This window comes from Corylus avellana, chromosome 10, assembly GCF_965113065.1.
Source record: "Corylus avellana chromosome 10, dhCorAvel1.hap1.2, whole genome shotgun sequence".
NCBI classification, from domain to species: domain Eukaryota; kingdom Viridiplantae; phylum Streptophyta; class Magnoliopsida; order Fagales; family Betulaceae; genus Corylus; species Corylus avellana.
The window spans coordinates 2,853,021-2,874,603 of record NC_142499.1 but is presented as its reverse complement, the minus strand read 5'-3'; the positions used below and the strand labels follow the sequence as shown (position 1 = coordinate 2,874,603).

Here is a 21,583-nt window from a genome sequence, read left to right as displayed (position 1 = left end):
ATCATCATCTTTTTCTAAAGAAATTAAGGAGAAAACATGTAACATGATGAATCGTGGTTCAAACAAAAAGTACTATGCATATGCGAATGCGATACACGTGAAAGAGTATTCCCTAACACAACAAGAATGGTATAAACCTCCTTTTTTTTTTTTGGTCTGATAAAATGTTCCTAGTTTATGATTTTATCACTGTGTGAAGCCAAGTATCGAGGATACTTTTGTAAAAAATGCGTGCTGTGGTTAATGGTTCCATCCAGGGAATGCATTTGTTGTTGAGTTCATCTTTCCTGAAAAGGGTAAAAAGATAATTATGCCTTTCGTTCTAATTCAGACAATTGGAGTTAAACGTGATACACGTAAACGAGGGATTATTTGATACGCATCGAAGCAAAATTTGTTTATTGCACTGCTTACACAGACTAGTGAAGTATGTAGAACAATGGTTAAAATTAATTTGTCCCATCATGAACGAGTAAGACTTAAAGGTCAATGCACTGAACTATTATTAGCTTTTTAAAAACTTTAATATATGGTAGGAGGTAGTGGCCCGTCAAAGCCCAGCCTAAGCGGGTGTGCAAACCACTTTTAGAGCCTGTATAAAATTGCGTTTGAGAAATAAAAATTTTAAGTTAAAAAGAATTTTTGGATAAAAGCTTTATTTTTAAGCTTTTGTCAAAAATGCGTTTTGGTCATTTTTAAGCTTTTTAGACCCTTAAAAGTGCTTTTAATTCGTTTACCAAACGATTACTTTTTTTTTTTTTTTTTTTTTTTCAAACGGACTTTTTGAGTATTAAAAGCACTTTTAAACTCTTCAAACGCAATCTCAAACATGCTTTTAGTGATTTGAGAGTTGTTCAACTACCCTCTTAAGTGGTTGAGCCGCCTCATCTTCCAACTTTTTTTTTTTTTTTTTTTTTTTTTGTATTTTTTATTATGGATGACACATGTCATAATTATGTGACATTTTATGGTTTATGTAAAAAAATTAGACAAAAGTTGACTGCAGGGAACTATTTATAATTTTTGCATGCCACACTGAGTTCTCACCACATTCTTATACCATAGATAGAGAGCTTATTGCAATTCCGTGTGACCACACATGGATTGGTTTTGCATTTTCCTAATATTTTATTAGAAATTTGATAATAATTATTAGCATTACCTATTATTTTTTTAAAATTTTATAATAATCATAATAATCATAATATATTATTTGTAATATAAAATATAAATATGTAATAATAATAATAATAATAATAATAATAATATATGTAAATGTAATTATCATTAAATATTTATTATAATTAATATAAATATGTATCATAATTTATAATTGATAATTGATAATTGATAATAATTTTATATTTATTTTATAGTTAATATTCTTATTTTAAATTATTTATGATCATTATACTTATTACATTGTAATTAATATCATTATTAAATATTTATATTAAGGTCCGGATATCTAGGGCCTGCCATAGCCCATAGGTCTGGGCGAAGCAAGCCCTACTTGTGAATTATAGGGCTCTCCATAGGCCCGGTACAGGAAGGCCTATGGAGAGTTTATATCAGCTGTAGATTGACTCTCCTTTTCTGTTCTCATGTTCATTGCACATGACTCTCTTCTCTTTGTAGTTATATCAAACACCTGTTGTACATTTTGTGTGGTGAGAAATACATTAGCAAACGATTATGCTATATGGTTTCAAAGCCATAATCGACAAGCAGTCCACCTTGACCTCCCCCTATCAATGGCGTGGCGTCGTCAACCTCTTCCACTACCTAACCCACCACACAAAATTCATTCCCCTCAGCTATTATACCACTTACAAATCTCACTCACCTCATCACCATCGAACCCAAATCGTGAGAATTACATCCTCTGGCAGGCGCAATGCGTAAATGTCAAGAATTTCAGCTTGATGGCGATGTGTGTAGCTACAAAAACAACTTGGCGTACGCCGCGTACCGTTGTGATTACGAAGCATCTTTCTCTGTCACCCATGACGTGCTTATATTCTGCAGTAACTAGTGAGGCACACCAACTTGGACATGCCTCTTCAAATAATCCAAAGAGAACACAAGTTGTCACCAAATTGGAATTTGGCTACACCCTCTGATGCCCGTTGAAAACCCATCTCATAAAAAAGGATGATTTCCTGGAATCAGGCCGAAGGAATTGTGAGCTCACCTGTGTTAGGCTTATCTATTTAGGTTGGTGGACTCTACAATTAGGCTCACCAAAATAGCTATTTTTGTAAAAAAAAAATTGGTGCTTCAATTTCACTGTCTAATACAAAATTCCTATACGTGATCCTTCCCCAGTTAGACCTGCCGGTGAAATTTGGTAGGTGGGTCTATTAAATCACATGGCCTATTATCTTCAACCTTTTTCTCTCTATAAATGGTAGCCAAAGTTTAATAGATCAAAACTGAAAACTTGCGAGAAAGACAGAGAGAGAGGGAGAGGGAAGAGATGGCAGAATTGTTCATTAAGCAGGCGGAGAATTACGCGGAGGGCCGACCATGTTACCCTCCAGAATTGTTTGAATTCATTGCTTCCAAGACACCCTCTCAAGACCTTGCGTGGGACGTCGGCACTGGAAATGGTCAGGCTGCTCGATCTGTGAGTTTTCCTTTCCTCTTAGAAATTGCAACTTCTTGTTGTATATGGGAAATGGGATATTCAATTCAGGCCAAATTCACTTTAGCCACCAATGCATTTACTAATACAACATCGTAGTTATGGAATTTGGGGTCCTATTGGGATTAGGCAACATGAATGTATATGGAGTTTAAGAGTCTCAAATCATGCGGACCCCAAAATATAAAACTATATTGGGAGAGTAAAACTAACTTAATAGAAAAAATATATTGCAGCATTACTGGTTTAATTGTGTAATTATATTGTAAGGAATATGGATGCCCTACAATTTGCGGTTTGAATTATATGCAATTTAGGTAATCTCATGTAACGACTCAAAGATTGTGGAAAGATAAATAAGATCAACACATAACAAAGAAAACAAGAGAAATGTTTATTTCTTGAATATATGTCTTTTGATATTTCTCAATAATATAGACATATGAGGAAGACACATCCCTTGAATCATGTGTAGATAGGATTGACTTCACAGTAAGATCAACATTTTGTGGATCGTGTCTTTTCTTAACACCCTGTTGATCCTCTCTATAGAGAGGGGGTTGCAATGCCCACTTATCCAAACAGCCTAGAGTGTGGAACCTAGGTACATAACTAAAATTTTAGGTGGGAGAGAATTTGTATAGGGTTTGGACTACCCCCAAGTTCCAGCATGGTTTCACCCGTGGCGGACTTACTTGCCCGAGCAGTGTAGGGTGTAGGGGATCACCTACTTGGGGCAGGTGGGTTCCGCATCTCCTCTTACGAGGTTGTCCAAACTAAATGCAATTTGAACAACTAATTGTAAGCATTAGGATTCGTGAAGTAAATGCCTCCATCTATACCTTCGTATAATTAAAGGGTTGTCATTGCTCATTGATTTCGAATGGAGACAACTAATTCCATTTTAACCATATTTGCAGCTAGCTGGGATGTACAAGAATGTGATAGCCACAGATACAAGCCCAAAACAACTCTCATTGGCGCCAAGGCTACCCAATATAACATACAAACACACCCCTCCCACCTTGTCTATAGCCGAGCTGGAACGACACAATGTTGCAGCTGAATCAAGCATTGATGTTGTGACTATTGCTGCGGCCCTCCACTGGTTCGACCTCCCTAATTTCTACCAACAAGTGAAATGGGTACTCAAAAAACCCCATGGTGTCATAGCTGCATGGTGCTACACCGTGCCAAAAGTTAATGACTCGGTCGAGTCAGTCTTTCAACCCTTTTATAAAGCTGCAGTAGAACCCTATTGGGAGCCGACACGTAAATTAGCGGTGGACAAGTATAGTAGCATCCATTTCCCATTTGAGCCCGTGGATGGAGTTGATCACACCGGGCCATTTCAGTTTATAGCCAAAAAATTGATGGATTTAGATCAGTATTTTACTTACATAAGATCGTGGTCAGCGTATCAAACGGCTAGGGAGAAGGGTGTTGAGCTTTTGAGCGATGATTTGATTGAGGATTTTAAGCGGGCTTGGATTGAAGATGGACAAGACCAGAAGGTTGTGAAGTTTCCAGTTTATTTGAGGATTGGAAGAGTGGGGAATATCTAAAATCAAAAGACTAGCTTAGAGCAACTGTGGCTCGTTTCATAGGGAACTGAACTAAACCATTTTGTTCCAAAGGAGTATTGAGTCCATTTCCCCTGTCAATTGTTTTGATCACATTGCCATTTTATATAATGGAATTCTGCTGTTGAATGCTATTGATTAGAAGTTTAACTGATGGATATTGAATATCATTGTTAAAATTGCTATTTTGTTTACAGAGCAATGAGAGGTTGCGCTTGATGTTTATATCAGCAGTAAATTAACTCTCCCTTTTCTGTTTTCATATTCATTGCAGCACATCACTTTCCTCTCTATGTATTTATATCAAACACCTGTGCAAACACCTGTTCTACATTCTGTGTGGTGAGAAATAGAATAGCATACCACCTTCCCTTATCAACGGCGTCATCAACCTCTTCCGCTACCCAACCCACTACACATACTAATATACTTCCTCCCCCTCACCTACTATATCACTTACAAATATCACTCACCTTATCACCATCAAACTCTAACGCGTGAATTACATCCTCTTGAGCTTGCCGTTTGGATAAGAAGAATTTTTAGATGATCGGTGGATGTGTAGCTACAAAACAACTTGGCGTGCCGTTGTGATTTCGAAGCCTCTTTCTCTGTCACCCATGACGTGCCTATATTCTGCAATAACTAGTGAGGCAGACCAAGTTGGACCTGCCTCTCTTCAAATAATCCAAAGAGACCATAAGTTGTCACCAAATTTGATTTTGGCTACTACCTCTAATGCGTGCTGAAAAACCCATTCACTCGTCTAGATCAATGTAGAGTTTTTGGCTCACCTATTAAGATGCCTAAAAATACTAGCTAGTGAAGCATTGTGATCAGAACGTAATAATTTGAAATCATATGATTCGGAATTTATTTTCTCGAACTTTCCGCCAAACTACATATTTTGGTGCTCTGGATTAAAAGATGAGAATTACACCCATGAACCTTCCTCGGTTAAACCTTCCCGTAAAGTTGAGAGATTTGGCAACGTGGCCCTCATTCATTCACATCACGTGGGCTGTTATCTGCAAATTTTTTTCTAGCCAAAGTTGAATAGATCCAACCTGAAAACAAGAGACAGAGAGGAGAGAGGGAGAGATGGCAGAATTGTTCATTAAACAGGCGGAGAATTACGCGGAGGGTCGGCCTAGTTACCCTCCAGAATTGTTTGAATTCATTGCTTCCAAGACATCTGGTCAAGACCTTGCGTGGGACGTCGGCACTGGAAGCGGTCAGGCTGCTCAATCTGTGAGTTTTCTTTTTCCCTTTCCTCTTCTTAAAAGTTGCAGCCTTTTTCTGAATATGGGATATTAGGCAAAGGCACTTCTATCATCACTGAAACATCAGGTCTTTGGTATATGATATATCATGCCTATAATTTTGGGAGCAGATGCAACCAGCCCAAATTCCCCTGAGAAATTTTTGATCAGCATTTGTCAACTTGATTTGCAGCTAGCTGGGATCTACAAGAATGTGATAGCCACAGATACAAGCCCCAAAGCAGCTGTCTTTTGCTCCAAAGCTACCCAATATAACATACCAGCAAATCCCTCCCACCATGTCTATAGCCGAGCTTGGAAGCAAAGTTGATTCTCAATCAAGTGTGGATGTTGTGACGATTGCTCAGGCCTTCCACTGGTTCGATCTCCCTAATTTCTACCAACAAGTGAAATGGGTACTCAAAAAACCTCATGGTGTCATAGCTGCATGGTGCTACACCGTGCCAGAAGTCAATGACTCGGTCGACTCAGTCTTCAAACCCTTTTATGGTATTACTGTAGAACCCTATTGGTAGCCGGCGCGTAAATTAGTGGACGACAAGTATAGGAGCATCCATTTTCCGTTTGAGCCGGTGGATGGAGTTGATCACACTGGGCCATGTCAGTTTGTAGCTGAAAAATTGATGGATTTAGATCAGTATTTTATTTACTTAAGATCGTGGTCAGCATATCAAACAGCGAAGGAGAAGGGTGTGGAGCTTTTGAGCATGATGTGGTTGAGGATTTTAAGCGTGCTTGGAATGAAGATGGAAAAGAGCAGAAGGTTGTGAAGTTTCCTATTTATCTGAGGATTGGAAGAGTGGGGAATATGTAAAATTAAAAGCCTAGCTTGATCGATCATCCGTGGCTTGGCTTATTTTATAGGAATTTCAATAAAACCATTTTTGTTCCAATGGATTGATGAATCCATCTCCTTTGTCAATAATTTTGGAACCAATAATATCAGTTGTTCCTACCACATCGCCATTTTACGCCAATCATTTCTCATTTGCAATGTCTAAACTTAGAGCATATGGACGACACAGTTAACAATATTCATGTTTATCTCATAAACATTACATAAATAAAGGTATTAAGATACATTCACTCCGACTTATTTTAGATGCATACAGTAAAGCAAAAGGAAATAAATGGAACCCCATGGACCTGGATGGTCCAGGATGGACATGCAGATCTACGGGGGGGTACTTTTATTTGGGGACAACAAACTGAGATGCATAGAATATGGGCATATATATAGGCTTACAATACGGTGGATGCATGCACTTGGAAAGATAAACGCAAACAGGTTTTCAGTAGCTTCCGGGAAATCTGGGGGGAGGGGGAGAGTGATCTCCGGAGTCAGAGCGAGAGCCGCGGACCGTGTACACAGTCTGAAAGGGCAGTTAGAACAAGTGCTACAAATTCGGCGAGGAAACCCACGATTGCCCAGGGGCTACTGAAATGGTTGTGAATGACCTCAGCTATCTAGGTCTTCACCTTGTTCTTGTAGCACTTCTGAATCTGCTCTATGACATGGGCATATGTTTTGGGATTAGGCACCAAGTCAGTGGCTATTTTATTGAAGAGTTTTGCCACTTCTTTGTCGCTACCAAGGAGGTTGTGGAGTACTTGCGCTTTCCTCAACTCCTTCACGTCGTCGGAATGATCAATGAGTGAATCAAGGAAGGATATGTAAGAGGTGACGCCGAAGACATTCTCGAAATCTGGACACATCTCATAGGCTATCAAGTTCAAGAACATGGGCCCCGTTGAGTCATCCACTGTTATTGGAGGAAGAGAAAGGTATCCAGTGTAGACAATGGATTTATCGGAAAAAGATACGTCCGTCAAACAATTAGTTTTACTAGGCTTCAATTGGATTCCAACTGCTCTGAGTTCCTGCACATTGCGATACGACTGCCAATTAATCTCCTTCAGTATTCTCAGTACTGCTTTTGTTGTCTCTTTTCTTTTCCTCAGTACTACTTTCGTTGTCGCTTTTCTTTTCCTCAGTACTACTTTCGTTGTCGCTTTTCTTTTCCTCAGTACTACTTTTGTTGTCGCTTTTCTTTTCCTGGAAAAGGAGTATTGTTCGCAGACGATGAAGAAGATGGGCCGGCTTTTCTGTGCTGCTGGTCATTTTAGGAGCCTTGCAATTTGCACGATTTTCAATGAAACGGTCGATCGACTTGTGCAAAATATCTTTCTTGTCTCTCAACTCCATCAAATCCTCGAGGAGTTGATAAGGAAGTTGATTCTCCAACAAGAACAAATCCTGTTGCCCAAACACAGCTTGATCGTTTTTAATTTTCACTTCTTTGAATTTCTCTTCAACTGCAGAGTGCATTTATTGTAATACAGCACACCCGTCCACGAACAGCATCCAGGCGAGGTCCTTGTCGTCATACTTTTTGGTCACCTCCTCCTCGAAGTACTCCCTCAGTTGCTTGATTTTCTTCTTAATTTCGGCGTACAAGCTTTCAGCTGTCTTACCACTTTCCTTGACGAACTTTTTTGCCAATCTAAGCTTGTACTCCTCTGCTTTCTGGTAATTTGACTCACAGTGATGGATAGGACCGAGCGACACCGCCCTTGGCTCAAAATACTTGGCCACATTTTCGCGTTCTCGCAGCAAAAACGTGGCCTTTTGTATCTTTGGTCCAGTTTTTTCAGCTTCTTTTGGAACGACATTGTCTAATTGCTCCAACCTCTGCTTCGTGGTACTGTCATTCTCTGTCACTTGGGCAGCGTCATTGCCTCTGCTATTTATTTCACCAGCTTCTGCTCTAACGACATTAGCCTTCCTCGAAAGCAACTCCTCCGCAGATATAACATGCTGATCTCTTCCGGACATGGCGAGTACGCACCACAAAGGGGTTTACTATATATATATGGTTATGAAAACATTATTGTTCAAGTAGTAAACTTTATATATGCAGAGACATGCATGGAAACTGTCGCTCTGAGGAATTTAGGATCTTCGAATTAACTACATTCATATACCAAGTCAGGAATCAAACAAAAAGAACTATAAATGTGATACACATGAAGGCTATTCCCTAACAGAACAAGTCTGGTATGAACTTTTTATTCCTCGATAAAACTAACTTTGCTTCGTTTATTATTTTATCATCGTGGGAAGCCAAGTATAAAGCATATTTTTGTAAAAATGCGTGCTTTTCCATCCTAGAAATACACTTTGTACGTTGAGGTGCTTTTCTTTTCCTGAAAAAGGCAAAATGATAATTATGCCTTTCGTTCTTCACACAATTGGATTTAAACGTGATACACCTACAAGAGATTAATCGATACGCATCGGCATTGATGTAAAATTTGTTGGATCCACCGCCTATTTGGAATTACATTGGAAAATAGAGTTTTTGCTTATAAAAAACTTAAAGCAAAAAAGAATGAGCTTCTGAAAATAATAATAATAATAATAATAATAATAATAATAATCATTTTCAAGCTTTTCCCAAAATATAGTTTTGAACTTTTTAAGAGTAAAAAGTCAAAAAAAAAAAAAAAAAAAAAAACATTTACCAAATAGACTCATTTTTGCTTGGCATAAATTTTATATATTAAAAGTACTTTTTAGATTATGTTTGGATTTGTGTCGAGAAATAGAAGCTTTCATATTAGAAAATAGTGTTTTAGAAAAAGCTTCATATATATATATTTTCAAAAGTGAGTTTTAGCCTTTTTAGAGGAAAAAAAATTAAAAAATATTTTTTGTTTATTTGTTAGTTTTTTTTTTTTACCAAAATGACCTATTTTTGCTTTGTCCTGTTTTTTATATACTAAAAAATACTTTTAGAATTCTTTAATGCAATCTTAAACAAGTGATTGGCTGAAACATGGGGTTCCAACTAATCATTATAATTATTAGTAATATTACTTGGAAATTTGAAATTATTATTATTTTCTACTATTTTTAATTTATTTATAGTAATCATGATAATTATAATATTTATCAATAATATAAATATGAATATATTATATTAATATCATGATTAAATATTAATTATATTAAGGTAGGGCCATCAAGAGCCTGCCATAGGTATGGCCAAGGGAAACCCTAATTCTGAATTATAGGGCTCCCCATAAGCCTGGTACAGGAAGGAAGGCCCTAATTCACACAATTATTGCCTTCCATAAGCCTGTCCAGGGTGGGTCCTAATTGGTGAATTAGGGCCTGTCATGGGCCTAGCAGAAGCCCATGACAAGTAAAAAACAAAAAAAAATAGAAGAAGAAAAAGAGAGGAGTTGAGGGACGTTGTTGAAACACCCTCTTAGGTATTTGATGGACAAATAATAAATAAATAAAAAGAGGAGTTGAGAGAGGTGGTCAAACTACTTCCTCTAGCTAGCTAGGTTGAATGGATGGTTGGGTCATCCCCCTTAGATTTGAAAATGGTTTGACCATCCCAAAACATTTTAAAGGGTGATGAAACCACTTTACATCACCCCAGCCTTAAGCCTTGAGGCAATGGTTCCTTAGGGCTCAAGCCTTGAAACCATGAGAATATGGTTTACCGTTTGTTGCAATTTTTTCGTTCATTTGAAGATGGATATTTTATGGAGAGGCTAATTGGTAGTTTGAATTAATTAAGGATGAAATGTCACAAAAAAGGAGTATCAATTTGAGGCTTGAGCCGGTATTTAGTATATATTCCCTTAAAAACATTACCTCATGTTATCATTCATTATACGATGAGATTGACCATTACACACTACAAACCATTGCACACTGTCCCATGATATGATTATCGACTGATAGTCAATTAAGCACCTTGTCATCACCTTAATATTTTTGCAGCTATGAGGGTTGCTCAATTATATGTGTGATTTGCAATGGCAAGGAACTTAATTTCTTAGTGGATTGTTCAAATCCAAGAGACCCTCTCTTTTGACTCAATTTGGTGATAGAGTTGGATTGTGAGAAGTTCCAGATGAAGAGGAAGGTCACATGTCTAACTAGGAGGCCTCTCACAATTAAAAGAGATTCCTTACCATTTGAGCACTTATTTGAATAAGTAGATCCCATTAAAATTGTCACGTAATTACATAAATGTTTTACAAATGGACACCCAATTGTAGATGATCGTGATCGATAGAATGCCGGTGTGCGCTAGTTTACTAATAAATCGTATGTTGCGAGTGCATGTGGTCTTCAAGACGTAACCTATATATGCAATGCAGGGGCACCAAGGTGTTGGGACGTTGGTGCATGCAACCCAATTGGTTGGGGTACATTGTGGCAATTCTTTAGTGAAATGCCTTCCAAGTGACAGTAATTTGTAGAAGACAATTTTTATGATGGTGTATTTCCATGCATTCTGAATGCAAAAATATTAACCAGAAGTTTTTACTTTAATGATCACCAAGAGTACTAGTTATTAAATAATATAATATTTAATTTGTTATAGTCTTCTTGTTTTTTTTTTTTTTTTGACATGTCCAGACAAGAAGGGGAGGGGGATTCGAACTAGTAACCTCCGCTTCATAAAGCGTGATCTCCAACCGATTGAACTATCTCTTGGGGACTTATAGTCTTATTGTTTGCTTACAAGTGATGTATATATTGAATAATAGACTTCATCACATGCAATTAAAATCATAAGTATATATATGAAATATTCATATTTAAACTACACATTACATCAATAAAGGTATAAGATGCATTCACACCGACTTATTTTACACGCAAACACAAAAGCAAAAGGAAATAAAAGGAACCCCATGGACCTGGATGTACATGCAGAGATCTACTGGGGTTACTTTTATTTGGGGACAACAAACTGAGATGTAAAGAATCTGGGTATATATATAGGTGGATGCATGCACTTGGAAAGATAAAAGCAAAAATGTTTTCAGTACCTTTTGGGAATTCTGGGGGCAGGGGAAGAGCGATCTTTGGAGTCAGAGGGAGAGCCGCGGACAGAGTACCAGGTCTGGAGGATAGTTAGAGCAAGTGCTAAGAATGCGGCGAGGAAACCCACAATTGTCCAGGGGCTGCTGAAATGGTCGTTGTAGCACTGAGCTATCCAGGTCTTCCACTTGCTGCTGTAGCACTTTTGAATCTGCTTTTTGACATCGGCATATATTTCGGGATTAGGAACCAAGTCAGTGGCTATTTCATTGAAGAGTTGAGACACTTCTTTGTCGCTGCCAAGGAGGTTGTGGAGTATTTTCCCTTTCCTCAGCTCCTTCACGTCCTCGGGATGATCAATGAGTGAATCGACGAAGCATATGTACGAGGTGATGCCGAAGTCATTGTCGAAATCTGAACACATCTCATAGGCTACCAAGTTCAACAACTTTGGCCCCATTGAATCATCGACCGTTATTTGAGGAAGATAAAGGTATCCAGGGTAGACATTAATGGATTTGTCGGAAAAAGATACGTCTGCCAAGGAATTAGTTGTACTAGGACTCAATTGGATTCCTGCTGCTCTGAGTTCCTGCACATTGCGATACGACTGCCAATCTCCTTCAATATTCTCAGTACTGCTTTTGTTGTTTCTTTTCTTTTCCTCATCACCAAGGAAAAGGAGTCTTGTTCGCAGACGATCAAGAAGATGGGCCGGCTTTTCTGTGCTGCTGGTCATTTTAGGATCCTTGCAATTTGCATGATTTTCAATGAAACGATCCATCGAATCCTGCAAAGTCTCTTTCTTCTCGCTCAACTCCATCAAATCCTCGAGGAGTTGATAAGGAAGTTGATTCTCCAACAAGAACAAATCGTGTTTCCAAAAGGCCACTTGATCGTTTTTAATTTTCTTATCTTTGAATTTCTCTTCAGCTTCATGGTAGTAAATGAATTGTAATACAGCACACCCGTCCACGAACAGCATCCCGGCGAGTTTCTCGTCGTCATACTTCTTGGCGGTCACCTCCTCGGTCACCTCCTCATTGAAGTAGTCCTTCAGTTTGCTGATTTTCTTCTCAATTTGGGCGTACAAACTTTCAGCTGTCTTATCTGCAAAAAATCAGAGACAAAAAGATGATACGAGAACAGGAAGAAAATAAAAAATTGAAATCCGTAAGACTATTAATTGGGAATTAAACACTTGCGTCAGTCAATGGCTCTCATACTATGAACAAGTTTAAAAATAAATGGAAAATGAAAATGGAGAGAGAAGAATGAAAGAATATGGAGAAATAAATTAATTTTATTCTTGATCATGTACGTTTACAAGGAAAAGATAGTCGATGAACACCGTTAAAAACATTATGTTAGGGTTATTTATTTCTTTACATATTCTAAATCTATTGGGTTTACCTTTCCTTAATTAGTCTATTAGGTTACTTGCTTATCACTCATAACCTCTCTATAAATAGAGGTCTCTGTAGTCCATCATATATGTTAGACTCAATACAATGTAATCTATTGTTAGCTTCGATTGTCCACAATATATTCAACAATATATTTAACATGGTATCAATGCCACTTTCTTGTGGCCTTCAATAAACGTCTTTGACGTTTTCCGGTGCTCCCTCCGGCAACCTCCCATTTTCGGTCGTCTGTGCGCCACCAAGCGATTTTTTGCTCAAAATCTCTTCTTCATCTTCATTGCAGCCTCATCTGAGAAAATTAATCCAAGATTCATACTTGCGAGGCACAAATCTACAGATCTGTGGAAGATTTGCCATCAATGGCCCACCAACGCGCCTCCGCTAGTTTCTGCCCGCACCTCCACGCCCCGCCACAGCCATGACAGAGCTACACGCTCCACTCTACACAACAGATCAGACGCCTCCGAGTCCAGATTCGAAGAGATCTCAGCCGTCCAAGCTTCCTCGTCCCCTCATGCGCCTCTAGAAGAATCTGTACGTCAGTCACACGCATCCCACAATGGTCCACGCGTCAGCCGCACCTCCCACGCTCGTCCATGTGCCAGCCACCTTCTGGCGCGTGTGATCCACGTGCCTCACGCACATCAAACCCTATCTAGGGTTTGGCGCGTGCACCGCACGCGGCCCATGTGGCACAGCCCTAGCATGTGCACCACATGCGCCAGAGGCTCTTCTCTTCTTCACCATGCTATCACATGTTCCTTAAAGAGCTCGCCACATTAGCCCTAGCCTCTGCCACGTGTCAGATCCGAAAAAAAAATATATATATATATATATATATATATATTTCATTCGGATCCAAGCTTTTCAACCCGATTCAACCAATTAGAACTGGATCATCTCAATCAGGTCAGACCATCTTCAACGGTCCATAGGTTTTGGCCATTTTGGCCCATGTAACCGGCCCACTTGTCAATTCCGGATCCATCCAAGGCATCTCCAACCCGATCCAAAACCGGTCCTAACCGGGTCATCGGGTTCTAAACCGGTCCAACTGGGTCAATTCCAGATCCATCTAAACAGGGGTGAAAAGGCGGTTGTGGTTAGCGGTTAATGGCTAAAACTGCTAGGAGTTAGCAAGGGTGAGTATCGGTCAAAACAGTCCGGCTTTGGATCTTATCGGTTATTAACCGATAATTTTTTATTAAACGGTTTCTTAACTGATACCGGGTCGATAAGGATTTTAACCAAAATTATCGGTTATAATGGTATGCGGTTAAACGGCTCGGTTAAACCGGTTCTAAATCTCACCTTCTTCAGTTTTCTCTACTTCTCTAACCTCCAAGCACCAAAAGGCAAAAACTTTTACTTGAATTGAATCTTCGACGCTAAAAGAGAGGTCTGTGACTGTGAGAGCAGATGCTGTGAGAACTGGAAAGAGAAAAAAAAAAAAAAAAAAAAATTGGGTAAGAAACCCATTCTTCTGCAATGGTGAGAAGGAAAACTAGAAAAGAAAGAAAAAAAAATGAGGAAGAAACTAGAAAGATCTGAAAGTGAAAGACAGTTGCGTGCCTGAGTTGGAGGATGTGAAAAAAAAAAAAAAAAAAAAAAAAAAAAGAAATATGTGGCGTGGGAATTGGGAAAAGAAAAGAAAGGACTAAGTGGAGAGTGTGTGAGTGGGACTATTGGCCAAGTGGGAAAGAAAAGAAAGAGAAAAGAAAAAAGAAAAAAAAAAAAAGGAAAAAGAAAGAAAAAAATGGCCACTATAGTAACTCAAACCCACAAAACCCACAACCACAAGGTTAAGAGCCTTGTGCTCTAGTGCCCTATCAACTAAGCTAGACTAACTTTGTTAACAGCCTTCCCCCATACCGGTTCTTATCGGTTAAAACAGTAAACCGATAACATATGGTTAACCGGACAGGACCGATAAGAATTTCAGTACAAAATTTTTAACCGATAAGAATATCTGTTAAACGGTTACGGTTAATATCGGTTCGGTTGAAACCGGTAGATGGCTGGTAATCAGTAACCGGTTAATTTGTCTACCCCTAGTAGTTCTAGGTGGTTAGTAAATTTTACTAACCACCTCCGCTAACCGTTACGCGGTTAATCGCCTAGGCGATTAACCGCTCAATTAGCAGTTAACCGCATCCGAATAATTGTTTTTTTTTTGGCCTTTTATTGGGCTTCTTTTTTTTTTTTTTTGCCGGTTTTGGGGCTCACGTTAAAATTTTTTTGCTCACTTTAAACAATTTTTCTTTTCCTTTTCATGACCATTTTAGCATTAAAAATTGCTATATACCAAAATCCTTGTTGGTCAACTTCTACGAATCTATACAACATATAATACAAATAAAATTACAACAATTCTTGTAAATCATCACTTCACCTGTAGTCTTGTACACAACATACAAATAAATATATATAATAAAACTATATATATAAAGCAGTTAGCAGTTAGTGGTTTTTAAAAACCCAATAACTGCAAACTGCTTTCAAAAGTGGTTAGCGGTTATAGTGGTTAGCTGTTAACAAAGCGGTTAGTGGTTCTAAATTTTCACCCCTACATCCAAGGCATCTCCAACCTAATCCAAAACCGGTTTCTAACCAGGTCATCGGGTTCTAAACCGGTCCAACTTAGTCAACCCAGTCCACCAGGTTAAACTCGGTTCATATTATTTTGGGTCAACCATATTCAATGGTCCATGGGTTATGGCCAAATCTTGGGCCCATGTAACCGGCCCAATGTAGCCTATAAGGCTCTCATCCAAGTCCAAGCCCAACATTTTGGGTCCAACTGCCTCCATTAGCCACTAGCAGCCAACTGCCGCTGCCGCCCTTCGACAACCACCGGCCGCCCAACTCTGGCGACTTTTCCGGCGACCAAAAAAAATTTTCTTTATTTCCCTTTCTTTTTTCCTACACCTTGAGTTTGAGGGGAATATTAGAATATTTTATATTATTCTAGTTTATTATGTTGCCTTATATGTTCTAGGGTTTAGTCTAGGGTTTTTTGCTCACTACTTCTTCTCTCTCAATATATAAAGAGCTATGTAAGCATATCATAATCAATATAGAAGAGAATAATGCAATGTAGTCCATTCTTAGCTTCCGCTCTCTCTTTTTCTTCTGCTCTCCACAATATATTCAACAATATATTTAACAAATACAATGTAAATAACGTAATCAAATCACAAAAATTATATGGAAATATATTCTACATTACCCTTGCCACTCTCCTTGACGAACTTGTTTGCCAATACAAGCTTGTACTTCTCTGCTTTCCGGTACTTTGGCTTACCGTGATGGATAGGACCCAGCGACACCACCCTTGGCTCAAAATACTTGGCCACATCTTTGTGATCTCGCAGCAAGAACGGAACCTTTTGTATCTTTGGTCCAGTTTTTTGATCAGCTTCATCTCCTGCCTTCTCTAATTCATCCAACCACTGCTGCCTGGGACTGTCTTTCTCTATCACTTGGACTTCAACATCTTCTGTTCTAACATCATTTCCCTTCCTCGGTAGCAACTCCTCCACAGATATAACATGCTCTATTCCGGCCATGGTGAGTGTGCACCACAAACTGGTTTACTAGAAATTTATGGGGAATACAAAAATATGGAGAGAATTTTGGGGTGGAAAGTTGAGAACATTATTTTTCAAGTAGTAAACTTGTTTTATATATGCAGACACATAGAAACTGTAGCTCTGAGGAATTTAGGATGTTTGAACTATATTCATATACCAAGACAGGAATCAAATCTATGGCACATTTTTTTAAGTATATTATTAACTTGTTTTATGACTCAAGTTTGATAAAGCCGTGATCTTTTTTCAGACAAACTATTAGTAAATCCTTTATCTTTATGAGGCAAGTTTGGTATTGCATGGATTGGGATTCCCTCTGGCTCTAGCTAATTGAGTTGGGTTCAACTATTCGAATACCTATCCGAACAGATTGGCTTAGTCAAGGGCGCCCTCTTATATGTAAGGTCTGCAAATCGTCAAAGAATTGAAACCAATCCCAATCCAAAATTGCACATACAGGCTTTTGAGAATGTTTTGTTATGGCTCCAAACCTATCAATCGTCATCTTTTTTTCTAAAAGAGAAAAAATGTTACATGACGTATAGTGCTTCAAACAATAAGAACTATATACTATATGATATAAACGAGAAAGAGTATTCCCTAACACAAGAAATCTGATTTGAACCTTTTTTTTTTCCTGATAAAACTATTGGTTTATGATTTTATCATTGTGTCAAGCCAAGTATAAATTAAGCATATATGCTTTTGTAAAAATGCGTGCTATATATGGTTCATGTTTCCATGATTTCCATCAATGTACACTTTCTTGAGGTTATCTTCTCCTGAAAAAAGTTAAAAAGACACATAATTATGCCTTTCGTTCTTAAGACAAGCTCACACATATATTAAAGAGGAATCAATAAGAAGATTTCATCAAATTGCAACAAGTGGCATCTTTAAATTATGATGTGTACACATTGCCTCCCTTCCCAAATCGTCAGTCCCAAACTTGGTTTAAGACACCGTGTTTCACACTTTTACTCAAATAGCGCTTCTCCTTCCATTAAACGTAAGTTTTACAAGTAATGTTGTAGAGTCCTCCTTGAGTCCTCTTAAATTTCTAATTTCTAATTATATAGTCGCTTTATAGTTAATATTAATGTTTATCAATATTTATGATCATTATAGTTATTTCAATGTGATTAATATCATTATTATATTACTTAAATTAAGGGAAGGGCCATCTAGGGAAGACCTATGGCAGGCCCTAATTGTGAATTATAGAGATAGCTAGGCCTGGCGGAAGCAGACACTACATGTCGCAATTCTATATATATGATTCCCTTAAAAATATTACCTCAAGTTATCATTTATTTATACAATGAGATTGACCAAATTGAGGTGTTATCTATGTTGCAACAAACCATTACACACTGTCCCGGGATATGATATATGATATAAAGAGATAGTCAATTAAGCACCTTGTCATTACCTCAATATTTTTGCAGCTATGAGGGTTGCTCAATTGTTGGTTGAATATATGTGTGATTTGCATCGGCAAGGTAACTTTCTTATTAGTGGATTGTTCAAATCTGAGAGACCCTCTCTTTTGACTCAATTGGTGATAGAGTTGGATTCTGATAAGTTACCGATGAAGCTCATCTGTCTAAGTAGGAGGCCCCTCACAATTACAAGAGATTCCTTATAAACCATTTAAGCACTTGTTTGTATAAGTAGATCTCATTAAAATTGTCCCATAATTACATAAATCTTTTACGAATGGACATCCAATTGTAGGTGATCCCGAGCAATAGTTTACAATTGTGTGCGCTAGTTTACCAATAGATCGTATGTTGCGAGTGTGGTCTTCAAGACGTAACCTAGATATGCAGGGGCACCAAGGTGTTGGGACGTTGGTGCACCCAATTGGTTGGGGTACATTGTGGCTTCTTTAGTGAAATGCCTTCAAGTGACAGTAATTTGTAGAAGACAATTTTTATGATTATGTATTTCCATGCATTCTGATTGCAAAAATATTAACCAGAAGTTTTTACTTTAATGATCACCAAGACGAGTCATTCAATCATATACTAGTTAATATATGTTATAGTCTTGTTTTTTTGCTTACACGTGATGTATAAATTGAACTATATACAACATTCATGTTTATCTCATACACATTACATCAATAAAGGTATACGATGCATTCACACCGACTTATTTTACACGCAAACACAAAAGCAAAAGGAAATAAATGGAACCCCATGGTCCTGCCGTCCTGGATGTACATGCAGAGATCTACTGGGGTTACTTTTATTTGGAGACAACAAATTGAGATGCATATATAGAATCTGGGCCTCTGGGTATATATATATATATAGGCTTACAATACGGTGGATGCATGCACTTAATTGGAAAGATAAAAGCAAAAATGTTTTCAGTACCTTTTGGGAATTCTGGGGGCAGGGGGAGAGCGATCTTTGGTGTCAGAGGGAGAGCCGCGGACAGAATACCAAGTCTGGAGGACAGTTAGAGCAAGTGCTAAGAATGCAGCGAGGAAACCCACGAATGTCCAGGGGCTGCTGAAATGGTCGTGAATGGCCTGAGCTATCCAGGTCTTCCACTTGCTGTCGTAGCACTTTTGTATCCCATTTTTGACATCGGCATATGTTTTGGGGTTAGGCACCAAGTCGGTGGCTATGTCATTGAAGAGTTGAGACACTTCTTTGTCGCTGCCAAGGAGGTTGTGAAGTATGTGCGCGTTCCGCAGCTCCTTCACGTCCTCGGGATGATCAATGAGTGTATCGAGGAAGCATATGTACGAGGTGACGCCAAAGTCATTCTCGAAATCCGGACACCCCTCATAAGCTATCAAGTTCAAGAACATGGGCCCCGTCGAATCATCCACTGTTATTTGAGGAAGATGAAGGTATCCAGGGTAGAAAGTGTTTTGGTCGGAAAAATATAAGTCTAGCAAGGAATTAGTTTCACTAGGCTTCAATTGGATTCCTGCTGCTCTGAGTTCCTGCACATTGCGATACGACTGCCAATCGGCCTCCTTTTTCTTTCCCTTATGAGCACCGGCTCGGGGGACAGGACTTTTGCAAAGGAGTCTTGTTCGCAGGCGATCGAGAAGATGGGCCGGCTTTTCTGTGCTGGTATTTTCAGGAGCCTTACAATTTGCATGATTTTCAATGAAACTGTCGATCGAATTCTTCAAAGTCTCTTTATTGTCGCTCAACTCCATCAAATCCTTGAGGAGTTGGTAAGGAAGTTGATTCTCCAACAAGAACAAATCTTGTTGCCCAAAGGCCGCTAGATCGTTTTTAATTTTCACATCTTTGAATTTCTCTTCAACTGCATAGTACATGAATTGTAATACAGCACACCCGTCCACGAACAGCATCCAGGCGAGGCACTCGTCGTCATACTCCTTGGTCACCTCCCCATCGAAGTACTCCCTCAGTTTGCTGATTTTCTCCTCAATTTTAGCGTACAAACTTCCAGCTGTCTTACCACTCTCCTTGACGAACTTGTTAGCCAATCCAAGCTTGTACTCCTCTGCTAGCTTGTACTTTGGATTACCGTGATGGATAGGACCCAGCGACACCACCCTCGGCTCAAAATACTTGGCCACGTTTTTGTTATCTCGCAGCAAAAGCGAAACCTTTTGTATCTTTGGTCCGGCTACTTTTTGATCACCTTCATTTTGTGCACTACTGTCTCCTCCTCCTGCCTTCTCCAATCGATCCAACCTCTGCTGCCTGCTGGGACTGTCTTTCTCTATCACTTGGACTTCAACAGCTTCTGTTCTCACAACATTAACCTTCCTCGAAAGCAACTCCTCCACAGATATAACATGCTCTGTTCCGGCCATGGCGAGTGTGCACCACAAAGGGGTTTGTTTACTAGAAATTTATGGGGAATACAAAATATGGAGATAATTTTGGGGTGGAAAGTTGTGAACATTATTGTTCAAATAGTAATCTTGTCTTATATATGCAGACACATAGAAACTGTAGCTCTGGGGAATTTAGGATGTTTGAACTACATTCATACACCAAATCAGGAATCAAATGTGTGACACACTTTTGTTCAAGTATATTATTAACTTGTTTTATGACTCAAGTTTGATAAAGCCGTGATCTTTTTCAGACAAACTATTAGTAAGGAGGCATGTTTGGTATTGCATGGATCGGAATTCCCTCTACCTAATTGAGTTGGGTTCGAACTATTTAAAATAGGCTCGGTCAAGGACTCAGGGGTGCCCTCTTATATGTAAGGTCTGCAAATCGTCAAAGAATTGCAGCCAATTCCAATCCAAAATTGCATGTACACGCTTTTGAGAATGTTTTGCTATGGCTGGATCAGACCTATCAATTATCATCTTTTTTTCTAAAGGAGAAAAAATGTTACATGCATGATGTATCGTGCTTCAAACAATGAGAACTATATATATATATATATATATATATATGTGTGTGATACACGATAAAGAGTATTCCATAACACAAGAAGTCTGGTTTGAACCTTCTTTTTTTTCTTCTTTTTTTTTCGAAAAAACTGTTGGTTTATGATTTTATCATTGTGTCAAGCCAAGTATAAAGAATATATACTTTTGTAAAAGTGCGTGCTATATATGGTTCATGTTTCCATGATTTCCATCCTATAAATACACTTTGTTGAGGATATCTTCTCCCTGAAAAAGGTTAAAAAGATACATAATATGTTTTTCGTTCTTCAGACATTATATCACACGCATGTGTATATATATATATAAGAGGAATCAATAAGAGCATTTCATCAAATTGCAACAAGTGGCATCTTGATGTGTCCCTTAAATTAAAAACAATCAAAATTTTTCGTTTAAGACACATTCCTTTCCTTCCCAAATCATTAGTCTCAAACTTGGTTTAAGACACCCCATTTCACACTTTCACTCAAACAGTGTTTCCCCTCCCATTAAACGTAAGTTTTACAAGTAATGTTGTAGAGTTCTCCTTGACTCCTCTACTTAAATTTCTAATTTCTAATTATATAGTTACTTTAGGTTAATATTAATATTTTTCAATATTTATGATCATTATATATACTTATTACAATGTAATTAATATCATTATTATATTACTTATATTAAGGTAGGGCCATCTAGGGAAGACCTATGGCAGGCCCTAATTGTGAATATAGAGATAACTAGGCCTGGCCTAAGCAGACCCTAATTCACAATTAGATTACTCAAGTCAAGTCAGGTGAAGA

The 21,583-nt window shown here is 38.4% G+C and overlaps 3 protein-coding genes and 2 pseudogenes across 4 annotated transcripts; 2 read left to right on the top strand and 3 right to left on the bottom strand.

Annotated features, from left to right (window-relative positions):
* The first annotated feature begins 1,649 nt into the window (after nucleotides 1-1,649).
* LOC132161587 (uncharacterized) lies at nucleotides 1,650-4,496 on the top strand. Its single transcript, XM_059571741.2, has 2 exons — nucleotides 1,650-2,629; nucleotides 3,568-4,496. Exons 1-2 carry the CDS (start codon nucleotides 2,480-2,482, stop codon nucleotides 4,210-4,212), a joined length of 795 nt encoding a protein of 264 aa, XP_059427724.2. The 5' UTR covers nucleotides 1,650-2,479; the 3' UTR covers nucleotides 4,213-4,496.
* A 772-nt stretch (nucleotides 4,497-5,268) lies between these two features.
* On the top strand, nucleotides 5,269-6,472 carry LOC132161960 (uncharacterized; annotated as a pseudogene). The gene is made up of 2 exons (XR_015909353.1): nucleotides 5,269-5,481; nucleotides 5,686-6,472. The product of XR_015909353.1 is annotated as an uncharacterized LOC132161960 (transcript).
* A 241-nt stretch (nucleotides 6,473-6,713) lies between these two features.
* LOC132191728 (UPF0481 protein At3g47200-like) lies at nucleotides 6,714-8,349 on the bottom strand (annotated as a pseudogene).
* Nucleotides 8,350-11,368: 3,019 nt separating this feature from the next.
* On the bottom strand, nucleotides 11,369-16,363 carry LOC132191725 (UPF0481 protein At3g47200-like). Its single transcript, XM_088511039.1, has 2 exons — nucleotides 16,024-16,363; nucleotides 11,369-12,477 (listed from the first exon to the last, which is right to left on the bottom strand). The coding sequence occupies exons 1-2, from the start codon at nucleotides 16,361-16,363 to the stop codon at nucleotides 11,369-11,371; spliced, it is 1,449 nt and encodes a 482-aa protein (XP_088367165.1).
* A 2,301-nt stretch (nucleotides 16,364-18,664) lies between these two features.
* LOC132162545 (UPF0481 protein At3g47200-like) lies at nucleotides 18,665-20,268 on the bottom strand. The gene has a single exon (XM_059572790.2). It carries the CDS (start codon nucleotides 20,202-20,204, stop codon nucleotides 18,765-18,767), a length of 1,440 nt encoding a protein of 479 aa, XP_059428773.2. The 5' UTR covers nucleotides 20,205-20,268; the 3' UTR covers nucleotides 18,665-18,764.
* Between the last annotated feature and the right edge of the window lie 1,315 nt (nucleotides 20,269-21,583).

Excerpts from the sequence above, each read along its gene's own strand:
- LOC132191725 (XM_088511039.1), bottom strand. The coding sequence starts at position 16,363 with ATGGCCGGAATAGAGCATGTTATATCTGTGGAGGAGTTGCTACCGAGG. Across the intron at positions 12,478-16,023 it reads CGTCAAGGAGAGTGGCAAGG|ATAAGACAGCTGAAAGTTTG; the intron begins GTAATGTAGAAT and ends GATTTTTTGCAG.
- LOC132161587 (XM_059571741.2), top strand. The coding sequence starts at position 2,480 with ATGGCAGAATTGTTCATTAAGCAGGCGGAGAATTACGCGGAGGGCCGA. Across the intron at positions 2,630-3,567 it reads ATGGTCAGGCTGCTCGATCT|CTAGCTGGGATGTACAAGAA; the intron begins GTGAGTTTTCCT and ends CCATATTTGCAG.
- LOC132162545 (XM_059572790.2), bottom strand. The coding sequence starts at position 20,204 with ATGGCCGGAACAGAGCATGTTATATCTGTGGAGGAGTTGCTTTCGAGG.